Source organism: Gopherus evgoodei, chromosome 6 (assembly GCF_007399415.2).
Source record: "Gopherus evgoodei ecotype Sinaloan lineage chromosome 6, rGopEvg1_v1.p, whole genome shotgun sequence".
Taxonomy (NCBI): Eukaryota; Metazoa; Chordata; order Testudines; family Testudinidae; genus Gopherus; species Gopherus evgoodei.
This window is the reverse complement of record NC_044327.1, coordinates 89,475,144-89,497,410: the sequence shown is the minus strand read 5'-3', so window position 1 is coordinate 89,497,410 and position 22,267 is coordinate 89,475,144. Positions and strand designations below refer to the sequence as shown.

Genomic DNA, 22,267 nt, shown 5'->3' with positions numbered 1-22,267 from the left:
GACTGGAACCTTCATGATGTCCAAACAATTTCCTGATGAGCACAACACAAGACCTGACCTTATTATGGGTGTTTGAGGTGTTGTTGAAAGGTCAAACTCCAGTCCAGTGTCATGGAGAGATACTTTGCGTTAGCCTCGTGGCTGAAGCACTCACTGCAGAACTGCACAGAGTTTGTTATTAGCCATTTTATTGTTCAGATTAAAGTGATCACCATGGGTTTTTTTCAGGTTAGGCCTAAGTTTCCAGTGTTGGAAATAATCAAACATTGTATTAACATCTCAGGTTAGGGTGAAGCTGATGATATGGAGACTTAAGTGCTGCATAGCTAGGGCAATATCACCTGCATATGTCAATTTCCTTGACTCCATCACTGGTATATCCATAGTATATAGATTTTAAAAAAGTACAGGGTCAAGGTGGAGCCCTCAGGGATGCCAGAGTTAAGAGTTCTTGGTCTACAGATCTGGCCATTAAGGTGTACCTTAAGCAGCAGTCCCCAGTCATCACCGCCAAGAGACGGACTGTTCACCAACAATGAATGACATAGGAGATCTTGAGGAGGAGACTGTCTCCAGATAGCGTCTTATACTGAGGACAAGTCAACAAGGGCAATCCTACCTCAATGTGGCCGGTGAGTAAAGGTACTTGGTCACAGCAGTTCCTCTTTGTGCAAAATCCTGCCTGCTCTGCTGGGAGGATGATGTCTTCAATAATGTAAGACAGCAGAGCAGCACCAGTTCCTTGAGAGAAGAAATGGGGTAGTAGCTGCATCCTCTGGGAGTTTCCCAGGCTTCAGTAGGGCAACCATTGTTGCCTGTCACCAGCTTATTGGCACTCTTCTGGTTTTATGCACAGCAATAAAAAGCGCTTCTAGCCATTCCCATCCCAGTCTGCCCAGGTTCTCGGGAAAGTCTGAGGAATGCCATCAACCCCTGCAGTTTTCTGGCTTTTGGTCTCCAACAGTGCAACACTAATCTCCTCAGAGTATGGAGAGGAGAGAGTGGAGATTCTCCAGGCACCAGTGAAGGTTTGAGGAATTCCCCTTGAACCTCCTACTGCGTAATCTTGTCTCTTGGCAACTTGCTGTTAGAAAGAAAATGAGAGGTGACAGTATTTGCCATCACCTCTACCGGGTGTTGTGTTACTGGCTGGGATCGTCCAAGTTGCTGCAGAAGAGCCTATTCCTTGCAGCTCGAATGGACATGGCACTACCCATCTCCCAGTGAAAGTAGCACCTTTCTCAGAATTTAAAGTTCAGAGAAGTACTCTTCCTCCCCCTTTTTATCACCCATACATAAACAAGGGAAGGGATATGGAGGAGGAGCTGCTTCATCTTTCAAAATCAGAAATAGTTAAAAACCACATTAGAGAACTACAGCCACCGGTAGCAATTTAGCAATCTGAATTTAGAATTTCTACTCTTGACCTTATTTTAGGAGTATGGCTATGCAAAAATAGCCCTCATGCATTCACAATCCCATCTACGTAGAGCAGGGGTGGCCAACCTGTGGCTCCAGAGCCACATGCAGCTCTTCATAAGTTAATATGCAGCTCTTTGTATAAGCACCGACTCTGGGGCTGGAGCTACAAGTGCCAACTTTCCAGTGTGCCAGGGGGTGCTCACTGCTTAACCCCTGGCTCTGACATAGGCCCTGCCCCCACTCCACTCCTTCCCCAGAGGCTGCCATGCCCTTGCTTCTCCCCCTCCCCCGCCCAAGCCTCCTGCACACCACAAGACAGGTGATCAGGAGGTGAGGGGAAGGAGTAGGAGGGGCTGCCGATGGGCAGGAGGTGCTGGGAGCCAGGGGGAGCTGCTTAGGGGCTGCTGACTATTACTGTGGCTCTTTGGCAATGTACATTGGTAAATTCTGGCTCCTTCTCAGGCTCAGCTTGGCCACCCCTGATTTAGAGTTACAAAAAAGATTTTACTACCTACTCCACCCTGCAGTGCCATAGATATGGGAGTGATTCAGATTTTATTCCTATTTGTGCATCTGTAGAGTTAATAGGTTTCCAGTTGCAGTACCAGTCATTTGCACCTGCATATCCTACCAATGCATGCTGTTTTCACTCACTTTATACACTCATGTCTAGGAATTCGTTAATTTAATGGAAACTATACACTAATATCACTAACTAGGTGACAAGTTCTTGTTTATTGTGTATTTAAATATTTCAAATCAGATATACGAGTCACTCCTAGTGTCTATCTCCAAGATCCACTTTATAAACTGAAATTCAAGATTAGTGTAATAATGATTAGACTTTCTTCTACTCCAAATTTATTACCATTAGTGACACTAATTTTCTTTTTAAAAAACTTAAATATGGTTTAATTTACCATGACTGAAGTTTCAGCAAAAAAAATTGAGACAGATGTCTCAAGATTTTGAAGCCATTTAAAATTTAAACAAAGCACTGTCTGCTTGAAACAGCATTACCAAGACCACTAAAATACAGGAAGCAAGATCAGATTTCAGACATTGCTATGACAACTGCAGGGCATGCTATGCATATAGATTTAACAAACTATTAATTTGAAGAAGGTATTTTTAAAGCCACTTCTAGTGAGTGGATTCAAAGCTTCAGGTGTATGGCAGTTGTCAGTTTTTGCAGCACAAGGAAGTTAAATTCCTTAGTGTCACTAGAAGAAATGTATGTTTTATGCAGCTAAACCATTTGCTACAATTTTTAAGCACATTTCCTCTGAAAGATGTATATAAACTCCACTTCTCATTCTCTGTGCTAGTGCATTTAGAAGCAGCTACAACAACTGGTGGGAGGATTTCAAACTACTGCTTCAGTCTCTCTTTTGCAGATAAATACATCCTGTCTCGTAAGTGTGCTTATATGTTAGGTACTTCTTTCGGTATCAACCAAATGCCACCACAGGGCTCATTCTTTCAACACTAAAAGCTTATATGCCAGCAATGGCAGGAAAATTAAGGGTTTGTCTACACAGTAGCTGGGAGAGAAACAACTCAATTTGTTCTAAGTGACACCTTTTGTTGTTTTGGTGCAAGTCCATGTATAGGCACTTGTTTCATAAACAGGGGCCTATTTCATATAACTTATAGTGTTGCAACTCAGTTATTATAGTTTAATTTACCATGTAGACAAGTCTTAAGTGTGCATATCTAATTTAAAGCTCTTAATCACCAGTAATAAGTTTACCAAGCCTAATTCTGCTGATGGCATGGGAAAGCAGTCATCCCAACTGCTCACTTTTTAGTCCAATCATAACTCCCAGAGCTGCTTTAAATTGTCAAAGTGAGAAGCAGTCACATGTGTAATAGAGCCAGTAGTCCTTTAATCAGCAGTCTCCTTCCATAGGCTTCAGAACAGAGGGGAGAGAAAAACATACCAAGATCAGGAAGTCTGTCTGTATTTGTATTGGAGAGCTATGTACATCTATGGAGCTACAGAAAGAGAATCAATTGTTCTCTCCCTCTTCTTTACCACAGTTAAAAGTTGTGTTAAACTCCTTTTTCTAACTCCAGCTCTTGGATTTTTTCCTTGTTATCAACCCTAACAGTACAGATTTTCTAACTTTCGCTAATAGTTCATCTTAATGATGCCTATATTTTCTTATAGACATCTAGGATACAATTGATGCTCTATGGTCATGTTCAAAGTGGAATCTTAAGATGCATATCAAGCTGGGATTCTAAGGTAACTGAGAAGTCTACTTTTAAGTCTGAAGTTGGACACTTTCCAGTCAGTCATTCTAATCAGCTTACTACTTTTATCGTATCAACTGGAATTGACTTTCTAGAAGTGGTGTGAATTCAAAGAGGCATTCAATTGTGTCTGACCCCTACAAATCTACTCCCTAGACTTTTTAAAATGGGCAAAACTAAAGAACTCTACACCGGTGATTCTCAAAGCTGGTCTGCCACTTGTTCAAGGAAAGCCCCTGGCAGGCCAGGCTTGTTTGTTTACCTGCCGCGTCCGCAGGTTCGGCTGATCACGGCTCCCACTGGCCGTGGTTCGCTGCTCCAGGGTTATGGGGGCTGCAGGAAGCGGCGCAGGCCGAGGGATGTGCTGGCCGCCCTTCCCACAGCCCCCATTGGCTTGGAGCAGTGAACCACGGCCAGTGGGAGCTGTGATCAGCTGAACCTGCGGATGCGGCAGGTAAACAAACAAGCCTGGCCTGCCAGGGGCTTTCCTTGAACAAGTGGCAGACTGGCTTTGAGAAACACTGCTCTACACCAAAGCATCCTAAAAACCATAAACAAAAACCTGATTTTGCTTAAATATATTTCTATTCTTCTGTGTATTCAGTTTCACTGTTGCAAACGTGGGCAGGTCAACATGACTGCTTCAGGAGGGAGCATCTTGTTTTGTTCCATATTTAAATGGTACCCCAGATGGTAAGAGGCTGAAATTTGCTACTAAGACTGGTCCAAAAATCTGTTAATCTCCTGTTTCAGGAAGGTGGTTTTATACAGATTCAGGGATATTTCCTAGCTAATTAGAAGCATCAGTTGTTTCCATGGGGAAAACAGAACTATGACAAAAATTTGTCCAGAGTGGTAAGAGCAATATGGGCCTGCGGCTTCAGTGTTGGACCTGCAACATTTTGAGCCTTTTGGACTTGCAACACTTTGAGCCACTGACGGTTTATAAACTTGTTTTTCAAATTATGATTAAGCCTACTTGTTAGCCCAGATATTTCTAATTCAGGTGTTTTGTTTCAATGCACAACAAACATGGAAATTGCAATGTCAGTGAAACTTCCAGACAAATACAATTCTTCATGTTTATGATAGGTGCAATTAAGCATAAAACTTTCATCTATGGATTTCAAAGTGCTATACAGTCATTAATCAATCAATCCTCACCACACCCCCATGAGGTGCAATAGACTATTACATACCTATAACCTTACACTCAAGGCCACCCAGAAAGTTGAGGGACTCCAACGGTTTAGCTATCTAATGTTACTTAAGAAGTTACCAGGCAGCAAAGCACGGTATTTATAATTTTTATTTATATAAATATTAAAAAACAAAAAAAAACACCCCACACACACCGCAGAAGAGTCAACCATATCAGAAAAGATTAAGCTTGATTTAGTTAGAGCATATTATGAGCTTCTCTCAATTTGTAATTAATTCAAGAAAATATGGCTCTCTTGGGAAGCTCTAACCCCGAATTCCTCTTGCATCTCATCCAGGGTCTCTGCATCTTCACTTTGGTTCCATCCTGTGGAGCACCTTGTTCTTTTTGAAGCTGTACCACTATATACAAATCCACATTGATAGTTACTGGAAAATAAAACACTGGACTTCCCTGTTATCTTCATCCACACATATCTACACATACACAAGGATATATAGATATAGCTATGTGGCTATATAGAGATTATATAAAAAATCATGATCTAATACTATTAGGGCTACATGCTGTTCAGGATAATTTGCTACTGGACAGAGCCCAGTCAGCTATTAAAATAATAATTTGTAGAACAGTTGGCCTCTGATGAAAAAGCCCACAGCTAAGCTAGCATGCACATCAAATCTGATCTCACTCTCAACTTGGAAGGCTCATAACATATTTTGTAAGGGTGAGGTCATTGACAACAGTATAGAAAAAAAACCTGTATTAAATCTGGTTTGTAAATTAGAAATGTTTCTTGTCTAGTACTCAAAGCATGTCAAGCAATCTAGTACTCAAAACAGTTCATTATTTTGAGAAAATTTTAGCATGCTGTGCAATTTAAGGTTATGTCACAGTCAACAGGTATTATGCCTACCTGTTGCAGAATTTGCCAAGGGAAGTCCTTTAGTCTTCTCAGTGGTAATATCCTCTAGCAATTTCTAACCATTCTATCCCCATTTTGTTTTGTGTGTACACTTCTGAGACTAATCAATAAGGCTAGAGACAAGAGGAATATTGTAAACATATCTTTTAATAGCTAGAACTAGATTTTTAATCTAAAGGAAAGTCTCATGGCTGACAATCCCATGACTTGGCAAGTTTTCCCTTTCCAGTTAATAATACTGTTTATTCATTGTAAGCCGCTTATAAGATACTTGAGGAAACCTACTCATTGTGAGTAAGCTGAGACTTGTCACCTTCTGCAGGATCTAAGCCCACATTAAAGAAGCCTACTACCTTAATATTTTTGCCCTTAAGGTTGTAAAGAAAGTCTTCACAATGTTAAACAAGTGCAAACCCATACAGTGATATCTGCCAGAGTTTGTAGACAGAAGACACCAGTGTCTCTGGTGCTGCCTTACAACAGCAGAGCTAAAAAGTGACCAACTCCTGGCAACTGTCACGTCTAGAATTCAAAACTCAGTGGGCAGCAGGGAAACCCACAATAATCTTGTCAGTTTCACTCTGTGGTTGCTTGGGATAGCTACCAGCAGCAGATGAAGTCACTAGAGTTATTCATTGGAAAGAGGACAACCCGAAAACAGAAAGGGTAGAGTAGCAGAGACACCAACCCAGCAGCCAGAAATTTAAGGCAGGGTAGAAGAGCAGAAAGCCTGGTCATCTTGGACATAGCAGCGGTCTGGCCCCTTGCTCAGAAGGTGTGCCTCTCTTTGAAACAGTCCATCCCTTTTTTGCCCTTATGCTTCAGCAGGGGGAATTCAAGGCTCAAGTCTCTTTCCCCAGTCAGGCTTTCAGAAAGGTATTCAAAATCAGTGGCACTATCCATGGATGATCCATTATTCCAGAGGAGGAGAGCCATTTAATACTAATGGCTTTCATTGTTACAGATCTCTGAGGTGTTCCACACCCAGGCAGAAAGAGGACAATGTCTAGAATAGACTGGCCCTGTCAAGACAAGGCTGGTTTTCCTACACAAATTGGATGTCTTAATCCAACATGGAGGTTACAATACAAAGTGAAGGTCACAATGATGGTTATAACCAAAAGTGTTATTCACAGGACAAAGGAGTTCCCCTTTTGGCAGACATATCTCCAAATTGTCACATGTTTATGGCTCATGATAGACAGAGGACTAAGTTTAGAAGTCCAGTAAGAACTTCTACATGCTGCAAGAGATGGATTTAGATACACTTTGAAAGAGAAAGTAGTAAAGAGAAATACAACAGGGTTTTAACAAATGTAGTTATGGAGGACAAATAAAGGTGACAGGAGAGACTGAAAAGGAAACAAAAAAACAAATACACAAAGCATTTTCTATAATAAAGAAAAAAGGCAAATGAAGATGGGAAGTTACTTTTAAATGAGAAAGTATGGATACATAATGTTATAACTACGGTATCCAACAGACTATAAGCAGGAATTGCTATACTGCATCAGACCAGAATCCATGTGGTCCTATACACTATCTCAGACTGGGGCCAGGACACCAGATGCTTCAGAGGAAGGTGCAAGACCACCACATAAGGCAGTCTCAATTGCCCTCCTCCCACACCACCTCAGCTCCTCCAAAATCAAGTCTCATTCATCTCTAACAGATATTGGCTTATACTTTAAAGCATGATGTTTAATATGCCTTCACCTTTTTTCTTTTCATTTTGAACTCTGGATATTCTTGATTGGGGACTGTTAATCTACTTTTTCTACTCCATTCATTTTATATAACTTTTATCATATCCCCCATCTCCTTTTCAAGGTAAACAATTCTAATCTTTTCAATCTCTCTTCATATAAAAGTAATGGACATTAGAGGAGAAAAAATATTAAGCTTGTACACCTTATAGTTTTAAGTTAACTGTAGCAGCTTAAGAAAACAATGCTGACATCATAGTAGGCAGCTCAGTGAACATCTCTGCTCAATGTACAGCTACTGCCAAAAAAGCAAACAATATGCTTCTCAACACCAGGGATGGGATTATGAACAACAGAAATCATGCCTTTATATAATCAATGGTGCAGCCCCACATGGAATACTGGTCACATCTCAAAAAGGACACTGCAGAACCAGAAGGGTTTTGGAGAAGACTGACAAGAATGATCAAGAACAAGGATTAAAAACCACTTTAAAAAGGATGTATGTTCATCAACACCAAAATTCATTTGCTATTGTGTTGCCTAATTTCTTAACTTGTTTAGGTCCCTCTGAACCTTCACAGTCTTCCTTGGTCCAGGCTAAACTAAGCAAAATTTGGAGATGATGCAAATATTCTATCATTAACTACACCTACATAACTAAACACAATGGAACTGAGTACAGAACCTTGAGGAATCCCACTGTTATCCTTTTGCCACTATGACAATTGACCAGTAATCCTACTCTTCGCTCTGTCTCCTTGTCAGTTTCTGATCTATGATCATGCATTTCCTCACTCCAGGAATACTTAGCTTATCTGATAGGTTCTACTTTGATTTAGACTTCCAAGAGGTCTCCAACAATCACGTCAACCATTTTTCTATCTGCTATTTTATCAACATGTTTCAAGAATTCTAAGGCCTCCTCTTCACTAAGAAAATCATGTTCTTAACTCATATTAGCAAACACACAGTAACTAACAGGAGATCAAACCCTAGCAAACAAGGAAGTTTGTAGTCTTAACACTCTTTAGCAGGCTCGGGTAAACCCAGGGCTTCCCTGTAGTCTTTACCTCTGCCTAACTCACGTTAGAACTACATATTGCCTTGTCAGCACTAGGATTTTCATCTCAAGAATAACTTTATCCCCAGAGAAGATGTACTCCACGAAATTAGAGACAATTTTCCTTTACAGAAATTGTACTTTAGACCCTATATTATGATTTTAATTATTGCTTCACCAGTTCGCCAGGGAAAGTCTAAAGGCTTACTGATCACCCAAAGCCTTTAAAAATATAAGTAAAATATTTGTTATCCTCCAGTCCTCTGGAACAGTGGCTGTTTTTAATGAGTGCATATTTTGTGAGCAGCTCAGCCACTTCATATTTAAGCTCCTTCAGTGTTCTTACACACTCTGCTGACAATGCTACTATAACTGTTTAAGTCCTGATTCTCCCCACACCCCAAAAACCCAAAAAGCTTTCAGGCTCAACTACAGTCACATAAATAATTCTGCTGATTTGAAATCTGTAAAATTAAGCATGCGTTTCCCCCACTGGATTAGTGCCTTAAATTGCAGTGAGCCTGGCCTCTGGGGGCCATGGCTAGTAGATATCAAGAAATCTTTACAATCCCCCACTCCAAACTTTGGAAACAGGAAAGAGTCAACATTTTGGCTTCATATTTGTAGATTTCATTATTTATTTGTTGGAGCTGGATTTCCCGTCTTTTAAGAGTTTTAAAAGTGTTAAAATAAATTTTCCAATAAGGTTATGTACCACTGATATCAGTACAGCTTTTAAGACATTTGCATTTATAGAGCACCTTCCCAGAGATCTCATAAGTCTTAATATTTGTGAAAGCTTTTACCATCCCACTTAAATAAGGCATTATCCCTATGTTACAGATAACATTAGTCTTTGCATGAAAAGTAACAGCAGAGAAGGTAGAAAGATCTATTAATGAGATGTACTATGCATGTGTGCACATTTATAAACATTTGATAGAACTTTAGTAAATATCCTACAAATTATTAAAACAAAATATAAATTTGTTACTTTCATAGCATTTACACACTTTGTTTTCAAAAATTCAGTAATTTGCAGTGGGTATGAATCATCTTGGTCTGCACATATACAGCAAGGCACAGAACGGATATTGGCAACAAACAGGTCTTTATTCCAGTTTTCCTAGAGAATTCTCACAAAGAACATACCTTGCTCCATCACATACTATATCACTTTTGAGTCAAGAAGTGGACTAAATACGCGTTTTTCAACTTTTCACGCAAGGCACTAGCCTGAACATAATGACTGGTCTTCTCTGTGGCTATGTCTTCACTACCTGCCGTATCGATTGCTACCCGCCGATTTCTTGGGGATCGATATATGGCGTCTCATCTAGACGCCATATATCGATCCATGAACACGCTCCTGTCGACTCCGGAACTCCATCAACGCAAATGGCGGCAGCGGAGTCGCCAGGGGGAGCTGCGGACGTCGATCCCACGTAGGGAAAAAAAAAAAAAAATGGAATACCTCTAAGGATTGTGCGTTTGTTTTGCAGTTTTGTGGAGGTGAAGTTCCATGCAAAAGAGAGTGAGGAATTTCAGTTGATATGCCTAATCCAATTTGCATATCAAGATTAGAATATATATATATATATATATATATATATATATATATATAGAGACTTTAGAGTGCTTTCAACTCATGAGCCTTAAAAAAAAAAAGCTTACTGTGATCTGAGGTCACTGCTTAAGTCACTCAGCATTCCCATTGAAAACCTGTTTGTTCTCAGAGCACTGGGTTTACTGCTAATGAAGCTGGAAAGAAAAAATAAAAGTTCACTAAATGCTTTCTACAGTAACACGCAGATTCATGCAGCAACTACACACACTTATGTTCGTATAATGTAAATTCATAAATAAGTAGTGGCAATACCAAAGAAATCTTTATATTGTATCAAGTAAGCAGTCTGCCAAGTGACCTGATTAAAGATTTAAATTTTACATAAACCCATTAATTTTTCAGTAAATGTGCAAGTTCTTTAGAATGGCCTGAATTTTTAATAGAAATTTCATCCTCTACCAACACATTATATTGTGGTAATTCCCAGAAGCCACGATCAGGACTGGTGCTAACTGTGCTAAGCAATGTACAAACATGCAAACTCAAATTGTCATGCAAACTCAAATTGTAAGCTAGCTAGGGTGCAGATGCCAGACCCTGATTCTGCAATCAGATCTCTGAGTGAGGATCCCTGTGCCCATGCGCAGCCTCTTTCATTTCAGTGGGACTCCACCTAAGTGTAAGGATCCAACTACGCAGATGAAATTATTGGATCAAGGTCTAATTTAAGTTTTATCAAACACCCTATAAAACGGGGATACTTCTAATGAGGTCCTGCAGGAATCTGTTCTTGGCCCAATACCATTTGCTATCATGATCAAGAAGAAAATATCTGCTAACTTATCAAGCAAAGATTTGATAAATATTATACTGGTAAATGGTGATAAAAATAGTCATCATTACATAGGCTTGGTCTACATTAGAGACTTATGTTGGTATAACAACATCGCTGAGGGGTGTACAACCCACACTCCTGGACAAGCAACTGAACTCCTGGTGTAGACAGCCCTCAGGAAGGCTTCTCTCATTGACATAGCTACCACCTCTCATGGACACTGATGGGAAAAGCTCTCCCATTGGCATAGGTAGTGTCTTCACGAAGTGCTAGAGCAGTGTAGCTGCTGCACCACTACGTGTGTGTGAACAAATCCATAGAAATATCAGGATTTAGAATACAGCTCTTGGACACACATTAAAACAATACTTTCCACATTTATGTAGCACTTTTCATCTTACGGCGTAGTGCCACAGGATCTTTAATCTCCATGCAGGAGGAAGACCAAACCTGTTTACAAGCCAGGATCCTACCCACAGTAGGTACTAATCTATAACAGAAGGAGCAAGGGCTGACTAAGCCCTACCAGGATTTTAATGTTTTAGGAAGACTAGATGCAGCAAACCTAATATTTCAAAGATTAACTATCCCTTTATAGGCCTTTCTACAACTTCCATACTTGTGGTACAGAACCACAAGAGTTACAAACACCAAACACATACAAGGATAATACATTCAAAGGAAAAAAAAATTCACTTTTCAGGGTTGTACTTCAGTGTAACAAATGACACAGGCCCTGTCACACACTCACAAGTTTCTGCATAGTAAAGCAGCTTTACATGTTGTAACTCCCAAGGTGAACACACTATTGAGCCACTTGCAACTGCACAATTTCTGCACAGTAACATTGTAAAAATAAATAAATAAATAAATAAATAAATAAATAAATAAATAAATAAATAAATAAAAAGCCTACACATCCCAACAAGAGGCATACAGCTTTCTGCGCCGGGGGTACAGCCCCGCGGTGCCAGTGGAGACAGTGCTGCGATTGACCTCTGGGCAGTGTCCCACAATGCCTGTTCTTGCCCCTCTGGTCATCGGTTTGAACTCTACTGCCCCGACCAACCATCATCCATCCCTACCCCATACATTCCTTTGTAATTTTGAAAGTCTCCTTCCTGTTTTCTCAGTGAAATGTGCTGAGACCACTGCATGCCCTTCCAGGTGGCCATGTCTGCTCCAGACACCAGGCAATCCGCCGCTTGGTGCAATGCTTATGTCTTCTTTTTGTGTTTGACTCTCTCCTCCGGTTGTTGTTTTTTAATAAAAGAATTGTGTTGGCTTGAAAGCAATCTGTATTCTATTAACTGAAAGCAAACAGAGCCCTGCAAAGCAACAGACAATTATCTTAAACCTTCATATTATATCCTCTGTGCCAATCACGATCACCTCCTAGCATTACAAGCACTGCACTGTAGAGCATAGCAACAAATTTCAGCCTCAAATTGCTGCCTCAAGGCATCCGTGATCCTTGTGGCCCCACGCTGTGCCCCTAATAGCCTTGGTCTCTGGCTGTTCCAATTCAGCCTCCAGGTACTGAGCCTCAACAGTCCAACTCTGAGTGAAGCTCTCACCCTTCCCTTCACAAATATTACAGCTACAAGCATAGGAATATTGTCATCGGCCATCAGCTTCTCATATAGGCAGCGTCAGAGGACCTTTAAATAGCCAAAAGCAAACTTGGTCATTCTACACTCTCTCAGTCTCTTGTTGAACTGCTCCTTGCTGTTGTCAAGGTGCCCCATGTATGGCTTCATAAGCCACAGCATTAAAGGGTAGGTGGAGTCTCCCAAGATCATAATAAGTATTTTGACTTCCCCATCAATGATCTTCTGGTCTGGGAAGAAAGTCCAGGCTTGCAGCTTCCTGAACAGGCCAGTGTTCCAAAAGATGTGTGCGTCATGCACCTTTCCAGACCAGCCTGCATTAATATCTGTGAAACACCCACGCCTGGAGAACCATTAAGAAATACCCTTTCAAATTAATGTACTCAGTGGCTAGGTGATCTGGTGCCAGAATTAGAATGTGTGTGCCATCTATCACCTCTCCACAGATAGGGAAGCCCATTTGTGCAAACCCATCCACAATGTCATGCAAGTTGCCCAGTGTCATGGTCTTTCTGAGCTGGATGCAATTAATGGCCCTGCACATTTTCAACAGTTGGACTTGTGTTGATGGCTTTCCTACTTCGAACTGGTTAGCAAATGACTAGTAGCAGCCTGGAATAGCCAGCTTCCATTGCCACATGCTTCTCCAACAGAAGGGCAGCTCTCATTCTCGTGTCCTTGCACCACGGGCTGGGGCGAGCTCACCACACAGTCCCACGAATGTGGCTTTCCTCATCTGAAAGTTCTGCAGCCACAGCTCATCAACCCAGATGTGCATGACAAGGTGATCCCACCACTCAGTGCTTGTTTTCTGAGCCCAAAGGTGGCATTCTGCTGTGATCAGCACCTCTGTCAGTGTGACAGAGACAGACATACAATCTCGTGTCGTAGCTATTATGTGTGGCAAGATCAATGTCACACTCCTCTTGCCTTTTTAGCTTATGGAATAACTCCACTGCCACTCATGACGTGTTAATCAGAACAAGCAGCAACAGTTTGAGATCCATTCCTGCAGAATGAAGAGGCAGAGTGCACAGTACATAAACTGTTGAAAGATGGTGCCAAATAAGGACAGAAGCACAGGGATTGCTGGAATGTGAACCAATGTATCGGAGGGCATTGGGACAGGACCCAAGATGCCCCGTGACTCCCTACAAGTCTTAGCGGCAAAAGAGAAAGAGGAGCACTCTGGGTAGCTATCCCACAGAGCAACCACTCCGAATACTGCTGCAAGTGCCACAAGCGTGAACACGCAATTGCGCGGGCAGCTGACATTGTGAACACATAGCAGTGGTTTCCCCTTCAGCACTCTTTGCGCGGCACTGTAACTGTGCCAGCGCAGACATACCCACAGAAAACTAACAATGCACTGCAAAACACCACCACATTTGAAAACTCTACTTGCTTATAATTCAAATGAAACATGACCCCTCAAGATCTGCCTATCACTCATGACTGAATAACCAAAATTTTTTTAAAACCCTTGCAAACAAATTTAAGAGCACTACAATAAATCCAGGATATCAGAGCCAATTTAAGTCACCAAATGCATAACTTAATATTGGGATGCACCGTAGTTATTTATATTGCGCACACCACTGTGATATCTAGAAAAAAATCCAGCATGCGTAGCACAGAACAGGAAATGCACACAGATTTGCATAACTCATTTGTACAGCAAAAATGAGTACTGCATAACTGAAGTGATATTTCACTGGAAATATCAGCACTTCCTCTTTCAATCACATTCCAAGTAGCATTTAGATATGCTCTTAACTATTCTGTCTTCCATGCACACAAGATTTTAGGGAAACAAGCCCAGTTTGTACAAAATAAAGTGCAGGTAAGAGCTCCTACAACTGAACATAGATTGTGTGTACTTGATTAAACAAAGCATTTAGCTTTTCAAGTCCTCGTTCAACAGTTAATGATTAACAATGTACAAAAGACTGGTTGAGATAAACATTGTATTTGGTTGCCAAATTGCACCCATCAATAAAAATGGCCTAGCAGAAAAGTGTTTGCACAAACCCACAATAATCACAAGCACTAGGCAAAGTGTACACCCATAAAAGTATACATACATAGGATACAGTTAACAGAATATTTTTGAAGGAGTGTATTTATCCATCTGTTTTCACATAGCAGACCCTTAAAAATTTTTACAAAGAATTTATTTTATTAGTTGCACTTGAGAAACAGCTGTTTCTTCCCCAACTTCCACCACAAGAAGTACATGCAGACAAGATTATAGGTTCTGAAATTAAAACTGAGAAATGGCATCTATTTCTGCAAGGTGCAAAAAGTTAAGCCAGTGGCTTTTAGCAGAAGTAAGAACGTCATGATTTCTCTATAATTACATAAAACATGGTACAGTATTTTAAAATCTTACAACCCACAATTGCAGTAGGAACTTGTTAGTAGCAATCTTTTAGAAAACCTAGATATCATTTTTTGCTGTACACATGTTCTGTCAAGATCAAGATTTCAGAAGAAGGTTTTTCAAAGAAAAACAGCTGTATAATTTACCAGGTTGGCTGTCCTCATCACGACTTCATTTAATATGAAAGGCAAGTTCAGCACATCCAAAATTATAGCCCTCCATTCACAATTTTGTCACCAATAAATCAGCATTTTTACTGTAAACAAAATTTTTTTTAAAGGGAGTTTAAATCTCAGGAGTTGGTCCTGTGTAATTTTGGTGAACTGAAAGTTTACTGCCATTCTTCACTACAGATTGCATCTGTTTGATATTTAGAAAAAAAAGTTAAATGGCAGAAATATATTTATACTGAAAACAGTTACTGTACATGCAGCTGCCATGAGGCTGTTATAGTGTAGGTTATGGATTATGCTTTACACTGATAGAAACATCTTAACGTATCTACTCAAATTAGTTTATGGATTAGAAGTTTCAGGATTGTCTTATGGAAGCCAATGAAATGGCAACTGAAGTCTTTCCTATTTCTTTTTAAACTGCTGGTAGCATGCAGAGTTGAAGACATCTATCCGAAGGTATCTCTCACACACACACACACTCCACCTGGCCAAAACATCTTGCGGAAAGGAGGACTCAAAACTTTCAACTATAGCTCCTTTGCCTTCAGTTGCACAATGTATTTCCTTACGTCATTAGAAAAATATTCCCTTTGGAGTGCATTTTTCTTCTGCTGTGTTTAATTCTTTCCACTGTGACACCAAAGACTAAAGTATCAGATAATTAACTAGAAAAGGTTCTTATGTCAGTGCAGACCAAGTTATTGTCATTGCAGCATGAATTGTAAAATAAAGCTAGTTATTTAGCAAGTTAGGGACATAACGTACTCTCTCAAACCAACCTGAGATTTCACAATACTAGCAAGAAATTCATTAGCACTTAAATGTTCAAGGGCAGGATTCCCCTCACACCACCTGTCAGGCTATAATAGACTACTTGTATTTTTACATGCCTTTCTTTTAGCTGTTAGAAAGGCAGTTCCACAATATGCAGGAAGAGATCCATCTATTCTAAACTGCATATGAGCATGAGCAGTGGATATCATAGGTGGGGGAGGATGAGCCTTCCCAAACAGCCTGGTGTGGCCCCACCCACACTGCACCCCTAGACTGCCTCCTGCCTGCTTCCAGTTCCCTTCATGCTCTTCCATGGCCCAGAGGCTGGAGCAGGCAGGCTGGGACCAGTGCTCGCAAGACCTGAGGGTGCTCTGGGCTGGGAGGGGGGCCACACACAGCTGCAGTGGGAATGCTCTGGCACCAGCAGGGGAGAGGGAAGAGTGGGGCCTTAGGCAGAGGAGGAAGGGCCAGGGGCTAGCCTCCTCCAACAGCTCATTCACCTGCCGCCCATGCATATGAGACAAGAGAACTATCACCTCCATTAAAACTGAGCTTGTTGAAAGCAGCAAACTTGCCTCCTGAACTCTCAAGCTGGAGGACAGCAAAATGTAAGATTACAACAATCTCTGTCAAAAACCTGAAGTCAGAAGTCTAAGGTTATGTCTATACTATAGACCTTACAGTGGCACAGCTGTACCGATACAGCTGCACTGCTGGAAGGTCTCCTCTGTGCAGCTGGCTCTATGCAGACAGGAGAGATCTCGTCAGCCTTATTAAACCATCCCCCACCAACCAGTGATAGCTATACCAGCAGGAGAGCATCTCCCACTGACAAAGTGCTGTCTACACCAGAGCGCTTCCATCAGTGTCATTTGGGAAGGGGGGGGGGGCTTTTTTCACACCCTGAGTGTGATAAGCTTTGCCAGCAAAAGTGCTAATGCAGACATAGCCTTAGTTAGGCCAAATGCTTAAAGCACCAAAAGGTCACTAGCAGAAAGAAAAGTCTTGGCGATTTGCTTGCCTAATAAATTATAAGTTAGCTCTAGCTTCTGTTGCAGTCTTAGGTGCAGGTCCACCGATACGGGAGCAGCCCTGGAGCCCAGAATTGCTGTCGGTGGGCATGTGCAGATGTGTCAGTCTGATTTGTTTTTACTGTAGTCAGCTGTGCTTGGGAAAGACCCATCAGCATAGTGTATGTATTTTTATTTATATATAGGCAGCCCATGAGTTACAATGGAGGTATCTAGAATTCTGCTAAGGCCAGATCACGTTTTCTGATTAGTGGGATCTTTTAAAAAGTTGTTCTCCCCCTTGCTCCCCCAGACAAATCAGTTCTAAAACTGAAAATTTTGGTTTTCTGCTTTTTGATGTAATAGCTATAGCTAAAACATGCAACTCAGACATATGCCAATATAGGTTACAAATAAGTATGCTTTTGAAATGTGCAATCTTAGTTAACGTTAATGATATATGAAAATATCAGTAACATTTTAGTAATTTGACAGATATTTAATAAATAGATCAGCACATTTGAAAATGATGCTAACTCCTGTTGACTTCAAAGGGCTTGCTCTGTTTGTCTGCCATACCTACTTTCTCTAGGCTTTGGATCTGGCCCACGGGATTGCCCACTGTGGCGCAATGGGCCCGCCCTGCTCTCAGAAGCAGCCGGCACCACTCCCCTGCAGCCCCTCTGAAAGAGGGGAGAGGGCTCTGTGTGTTGCCCTTGCCTCCAGGCACCGCCCCCTGCAGCTCCCATTGGCCGGGAATGGGGAACCACAGCCAATGGGAGCTTTGGGGAGGTACCCGCAGGCGAGGGCAGCATACAGAGCCCTCTGCCCTCCCTCCCCAGGGGCCACAGCACTTCCTGGAGCAGCACAGGGCCAGGGCCGGGATGCAGGGAGCCTGTCCTAGCCCCTGATGCGCACTGCTGCCACCCCGGAGCCACTTTAGGGAAGCGACGCCGGGCTGGAACCCAAACCCCACCTGCCCTGAGCCCCCTCCCACAGTCCACACACCTCCCGCACCCCTGCCCTGAGCCCCCTCATGCACTCTGCACCCCTCCTCTGCCCCAATCCCTTGCCCTGAGCGCCTTCCTGCACACCACATTCTGTCCCACACCCTGCACCTCCTGCATACAATTTGCCCACCCAGATGTGGCCCTTGGCCCAAAAAGTTCACTCACCCTGGTCTAAAAGGTAGTCTACCATGGCTATCAGTCTGGTACCTTTCACCATCATTAGCCTTCCCTCACATACTTAAAGATTATAAATGGAACAAATTCTCTTAAGGGTCTACACTGATTGTACCCATTGGTGAAAATTCCCTGGGAGAGGAAGCTGCAGCTCTGTAAAGCAGCCACAACACCCCCTTACACTCTGAGTGGAGAGGGGGTGAGCTCTAAGGGGCCAGAAAACCCAAAATAAATAGGCAATACTGGCCAGGAAGGAGACAAGGTAAGTGACAGGTTCCCCTGCCCTGCTATAATACTCTTATTTTTCACCTTGCACAGTCACTATAATCCCCTGGGAGAGTTAAAGCGAGTGACCACATGAGTGAAAACAAGCAGGAAGCATAGCAATGAACCACCACTTGCTCCCCATCAGAGTAAATATATCCATTGCCCAGTATAGGGTGCATAGCTGTCCCAGGAAAGTAATTTATAGAAGAAAGTAGGCCTAGTTTCATTTCTTATCTATATCCAAGGTACTTATATGCCCCCTCCCCCATCGCCACACTAACTGAGCACCTCACAATTTTAAAAATCTTTATCCTCACACCCCTCAGAGGTACCCATTCTCATTTTACAGATGGGAAACTGAGGCAAAGGATAAGCAACTTGTCCAAGGTCACATAGGAAGCCTGCGGCAGAGTAGAGACTTGAACCTACATCGCCAAGTACCAGGCTTGCCCACTACCACTGGACCATCCCTCTTCATATATGTTTGGCAATCACTCCAAAACACATCATCAGTATCAGACAGAGAAAAGGCTTAAAATGTTTACCATACACCTATTAACTAGAGGCTAATGCAAGAGAAAGATGAAGCTCTCAAAAATTATCCAATGACAGCTCCCAGGTAGAAACCATGATGGCTTAGCTGGCTCAGCTCTCAGTAGGACACTGAGAAATAACATCTTTGGCAGGATGTCATCACCCCACCCCATCTTTTCCATTAGTCTCTGGCTAGAGGTCTTTTGACGTCCGTTTCCGATAACTTCATAGGGACATGAAAAACCTCAAAATGCTGCAGACCACAGAACAAATCAGAGCTGCCATGCTAAAATGTGGAAAGCTGTATCAGACCATAAAGCTAGGATTGATTAGTGTTTTGAGTTGTGCAAATTTGCACATTAGCATGTATTTGTCTGAAATACTACGAGATATTTCTGAAAAGATGCAAAAGAAAATAGTAATATCTGACTCAAAGGGCAGGGGAAAGAGTAGAGCAAAATACAAAATCTGAATACAGAAGAGTGATATTATGCCAAAGTTTGGGTTTTTTTTAAAATGGTTGTCTAATTGTAGCCTCCCAAATCCTTATTTAGGCAGTAAATAAGTGATCTGATTTCCAAAAGTGCTGAAACGCCAGCAGTTCCCTTTGAAACAAAGATCAGAACCATTATGTACATTAAAGTATGCAATTGGGAGCCTAAAAAAATTCTTTGCAGCTACATTACACTCTTCCTGTGGCCAACACTAGCCTTCAAATCAGACAGTTTCAAAAAGCAACTATTAAAAAGCATTCAAAACATGTAATAGTTAATTATAAAATAATACCCATACAGAATTGTAATTCTTCCAGTTTGTGGTTAATGCTGCTGTGCTATATTTTTAAAACCCACACTTGAATATTAAACTGATTAATACAGAAATGAAAATCTATCCTAGAGCATTATTTTCTTCTGTTAAATATTAACACTAACCATCCAGCTCTTAAAGAGCACAAAATAAGTAAGCCAAATTAAGCCATTTCTATATGTGGCAACTGAAACAAAACAAAACTCCTAGAACATTCAGAAGTTTGAAGTCTTTTGGTTTTGCAGATGTTATTTAATGCTGGAAAGGGGATAGCACTAGTGCTACTATTTCATATGGCTAAATTGGACTATGAAACCAACCTTAAGAGGTTCAGTGGTTTTTATATGCTCACTCTTCAATGCAGAGGAGAAATCTCTCAGATTGTTAGTCAAGAAAGATGTATAAAACCCAGGTTATTCTAGCACTCATATTTGAGTAATATCTAGAACATCAATACAAGAAGCATAATAGTACTTTCAAGTATAGGGCCAATGATAACATAAAACAAATTCAGAGAAGTTTGCATGATTTTACCTACCATTGCTAGAACACCTAAGATTACTGAAACAAAGGTAAGAAGACGACATGTATATTAAATTGTCCAGTTTGTTTACTTTGTGCATAGTCAATTCTCCCCACCCTCTTCACACACCTGTTTGGGTGTGAAGAACTTCCTCCCCTCCCCCAGAAAAAGAAAAAGATACAGGAAAATGTGGTGTAAATTCAGAAGACTTGGCAAGATAATGCCGGGACAGTATCAAAATCAGTTTTAACATTGTTCTTTTAACTGACTAGATTTCATATCCCGTTCAATAGTTCCCCACTCACTGTGTGGCCCTTCCACATCACTTTTCCACCACTGCCAATACCAAGCCTCATGCACATGTGACCACCGCCCTAGCAGCAGGTTTAAGTGCCTACAAATCTGCCCTCTTTACTCGTCGTTAACTCTCGCCCTGCTGTTTCCTCCCTCGGCCGCTCTGGGTTACTGTCAGTTTGAAAGGTGCTCTGCTCTTCCCCCTTGCGAGCTACTTCCTGGAAAGACACTGAACCCCTGCCCGGGGCCACGTGCTTCACTGGGTAATCCCAGCAGTAACTCATTGTCAGAGCTCCTGCCAGCGCCTGGCTGCTTGGGCACACCACCGAAACCAGAGCGCCCTGGGCATGGCTGGGCTGGGCTGCGTTTGCTGCCTGCAGCGAGAGCGGAGCGCACGGCAGCTGGCTGGGGCCAGGCTAGAGGCGGACACCTGCGCAATCCGCCCGGGACTCCCTGGCCCACAGGGCGGACTAAATCCCCTGCTGCAGCCGGGGGAGAGGGGCGCGCTATTTCCGACACGCAGGTAACTAGCCTCCCCCAGCAGGTGCGTACCTCGGCGGCAGCGAAACAGCGAGCCCGGCCCTGCCCCACCCGCGCGCAGAGAGCTGCGTTTTCCCCGCACACGTGTCTGTCTCTGGGGCACTGCAGGGAGCCGCCACTCACCTGACTCCCAGCGCTGGGCTTGGAGCCGCTGCCTCAGCCCCTGGGAGACTATTGAACCCCGGCCAGCCTCAGCCCCAGCCCCCACCCCGCACGCCAGGGTCCCCGCAGCCCCCCCGCGTAACCCAGGGGCCGCAGCGTGCAGGCACTTACAGCCATAGCGGGGTCTCTGCAGCTCCTCATGGTACATCCTGGAGGCTGCTCCCACACACGCCGGGGGAGCCTACGGGGGCGCTTCTGCAGCGCTGCTCCGGGGCGCGCGGTGTTGGCACACAACCCGCCGCTCCGCGCCCACAGCCCGAGGTTGTGGCGGGGGGGAGCTGCTGCCCCACAGCGGCCCTGCCCCCTTCTGCAGCGGGAGCCTGCCTGGCCCCGCTCCCCCACAAACTTCGGCTCGGCTTGTGTCTAGTCCCGCCACAGCCTCCCAAACTTCGGGCGCGCGGGCTACTCGGTGCAACTTCAGCCCTTCCTGATGCTTGGCCGCCGCTGTCTTATCCGCTCCCTCCCCCTCTCTGATTTGCTCTCTCTCTGCGGAGGGGGCCGGCTCTTCACCTGGGTGCACCCTCCCTCCTGCCCAGGCTGCTCTGTGCGCTTACTCAGCGCTCTCCTCCCCTCCGCCCAGCCCGTTTCCTTTCTCTCCTGCCAGCCCCGTTATTCACCCGAGGAGAAGAGCCGCCGGGCAGCGACCCCTACCGCCCGCAGCCGGCCAGCGCACCCCTGTTCCAACCCTCTGGTCTCCCCCTCCAGTCCGCCCACAATCCCTTCAGCCGCCGAGTCCTGAGGGAGGCGGCAGGAACCAGCCATCCCCAGCTGCAGCAGAGCAGCAGCCCGCGCACACTGAAACCAGCCCCGGAGTGATCTGTCAGCCTGCTGGTGACAAACCTGTGGCTTGTGCGGTTTCCAGCACCCAGGAAAAGCACTAGAGAGGAAACAGAAAAGCAAAGGAACGTGCAGCCTGTTTCTGTCCCAGCTTGTTGCTCGGGTACAAAGAGGGAAACACCCTGCTTTTCCGTTTGGGGCCCTTCCCTCCAAAGCCATTTCTTGCACGTGAGTGCTTCTTACTAGAAAGAAGCACAAAATAAAGAGCTGAGGTTGCAGGCCCAGAG

The 22,267-nt window shown here is 43.2% G+C and overlaps 1 protein-coding gene across 2 annotated transcripts in view; it reads right to left on the bottom strand.

The window, feature by feature from the left end:
• Positions 1 to 21,811, bottom strand: part of IQGAP2 (IQ motif containing GTPase activating protein 2) — a 258,548-nt gene extending 236,737 nt beyond the window's left edge. For both annotated transcript variants that reach the window (XM_030566208.1, XM_030566209.1), the window contains exon 1: positions 21,315 to 21,811. In XM_030566208.1, coding sequence (XP_030422068.1) covers positions 21,315 to 21,351 — 37 coding nt within the window. In that variant the 5' untranslated portion in view covers positions 21,352 to 21,811. The remainder of the gene's footprint in view (positions 1 to 21,314) is intronic.
• Positions 21,812 to 22,267: the final 456 nt, after the last annotated feature.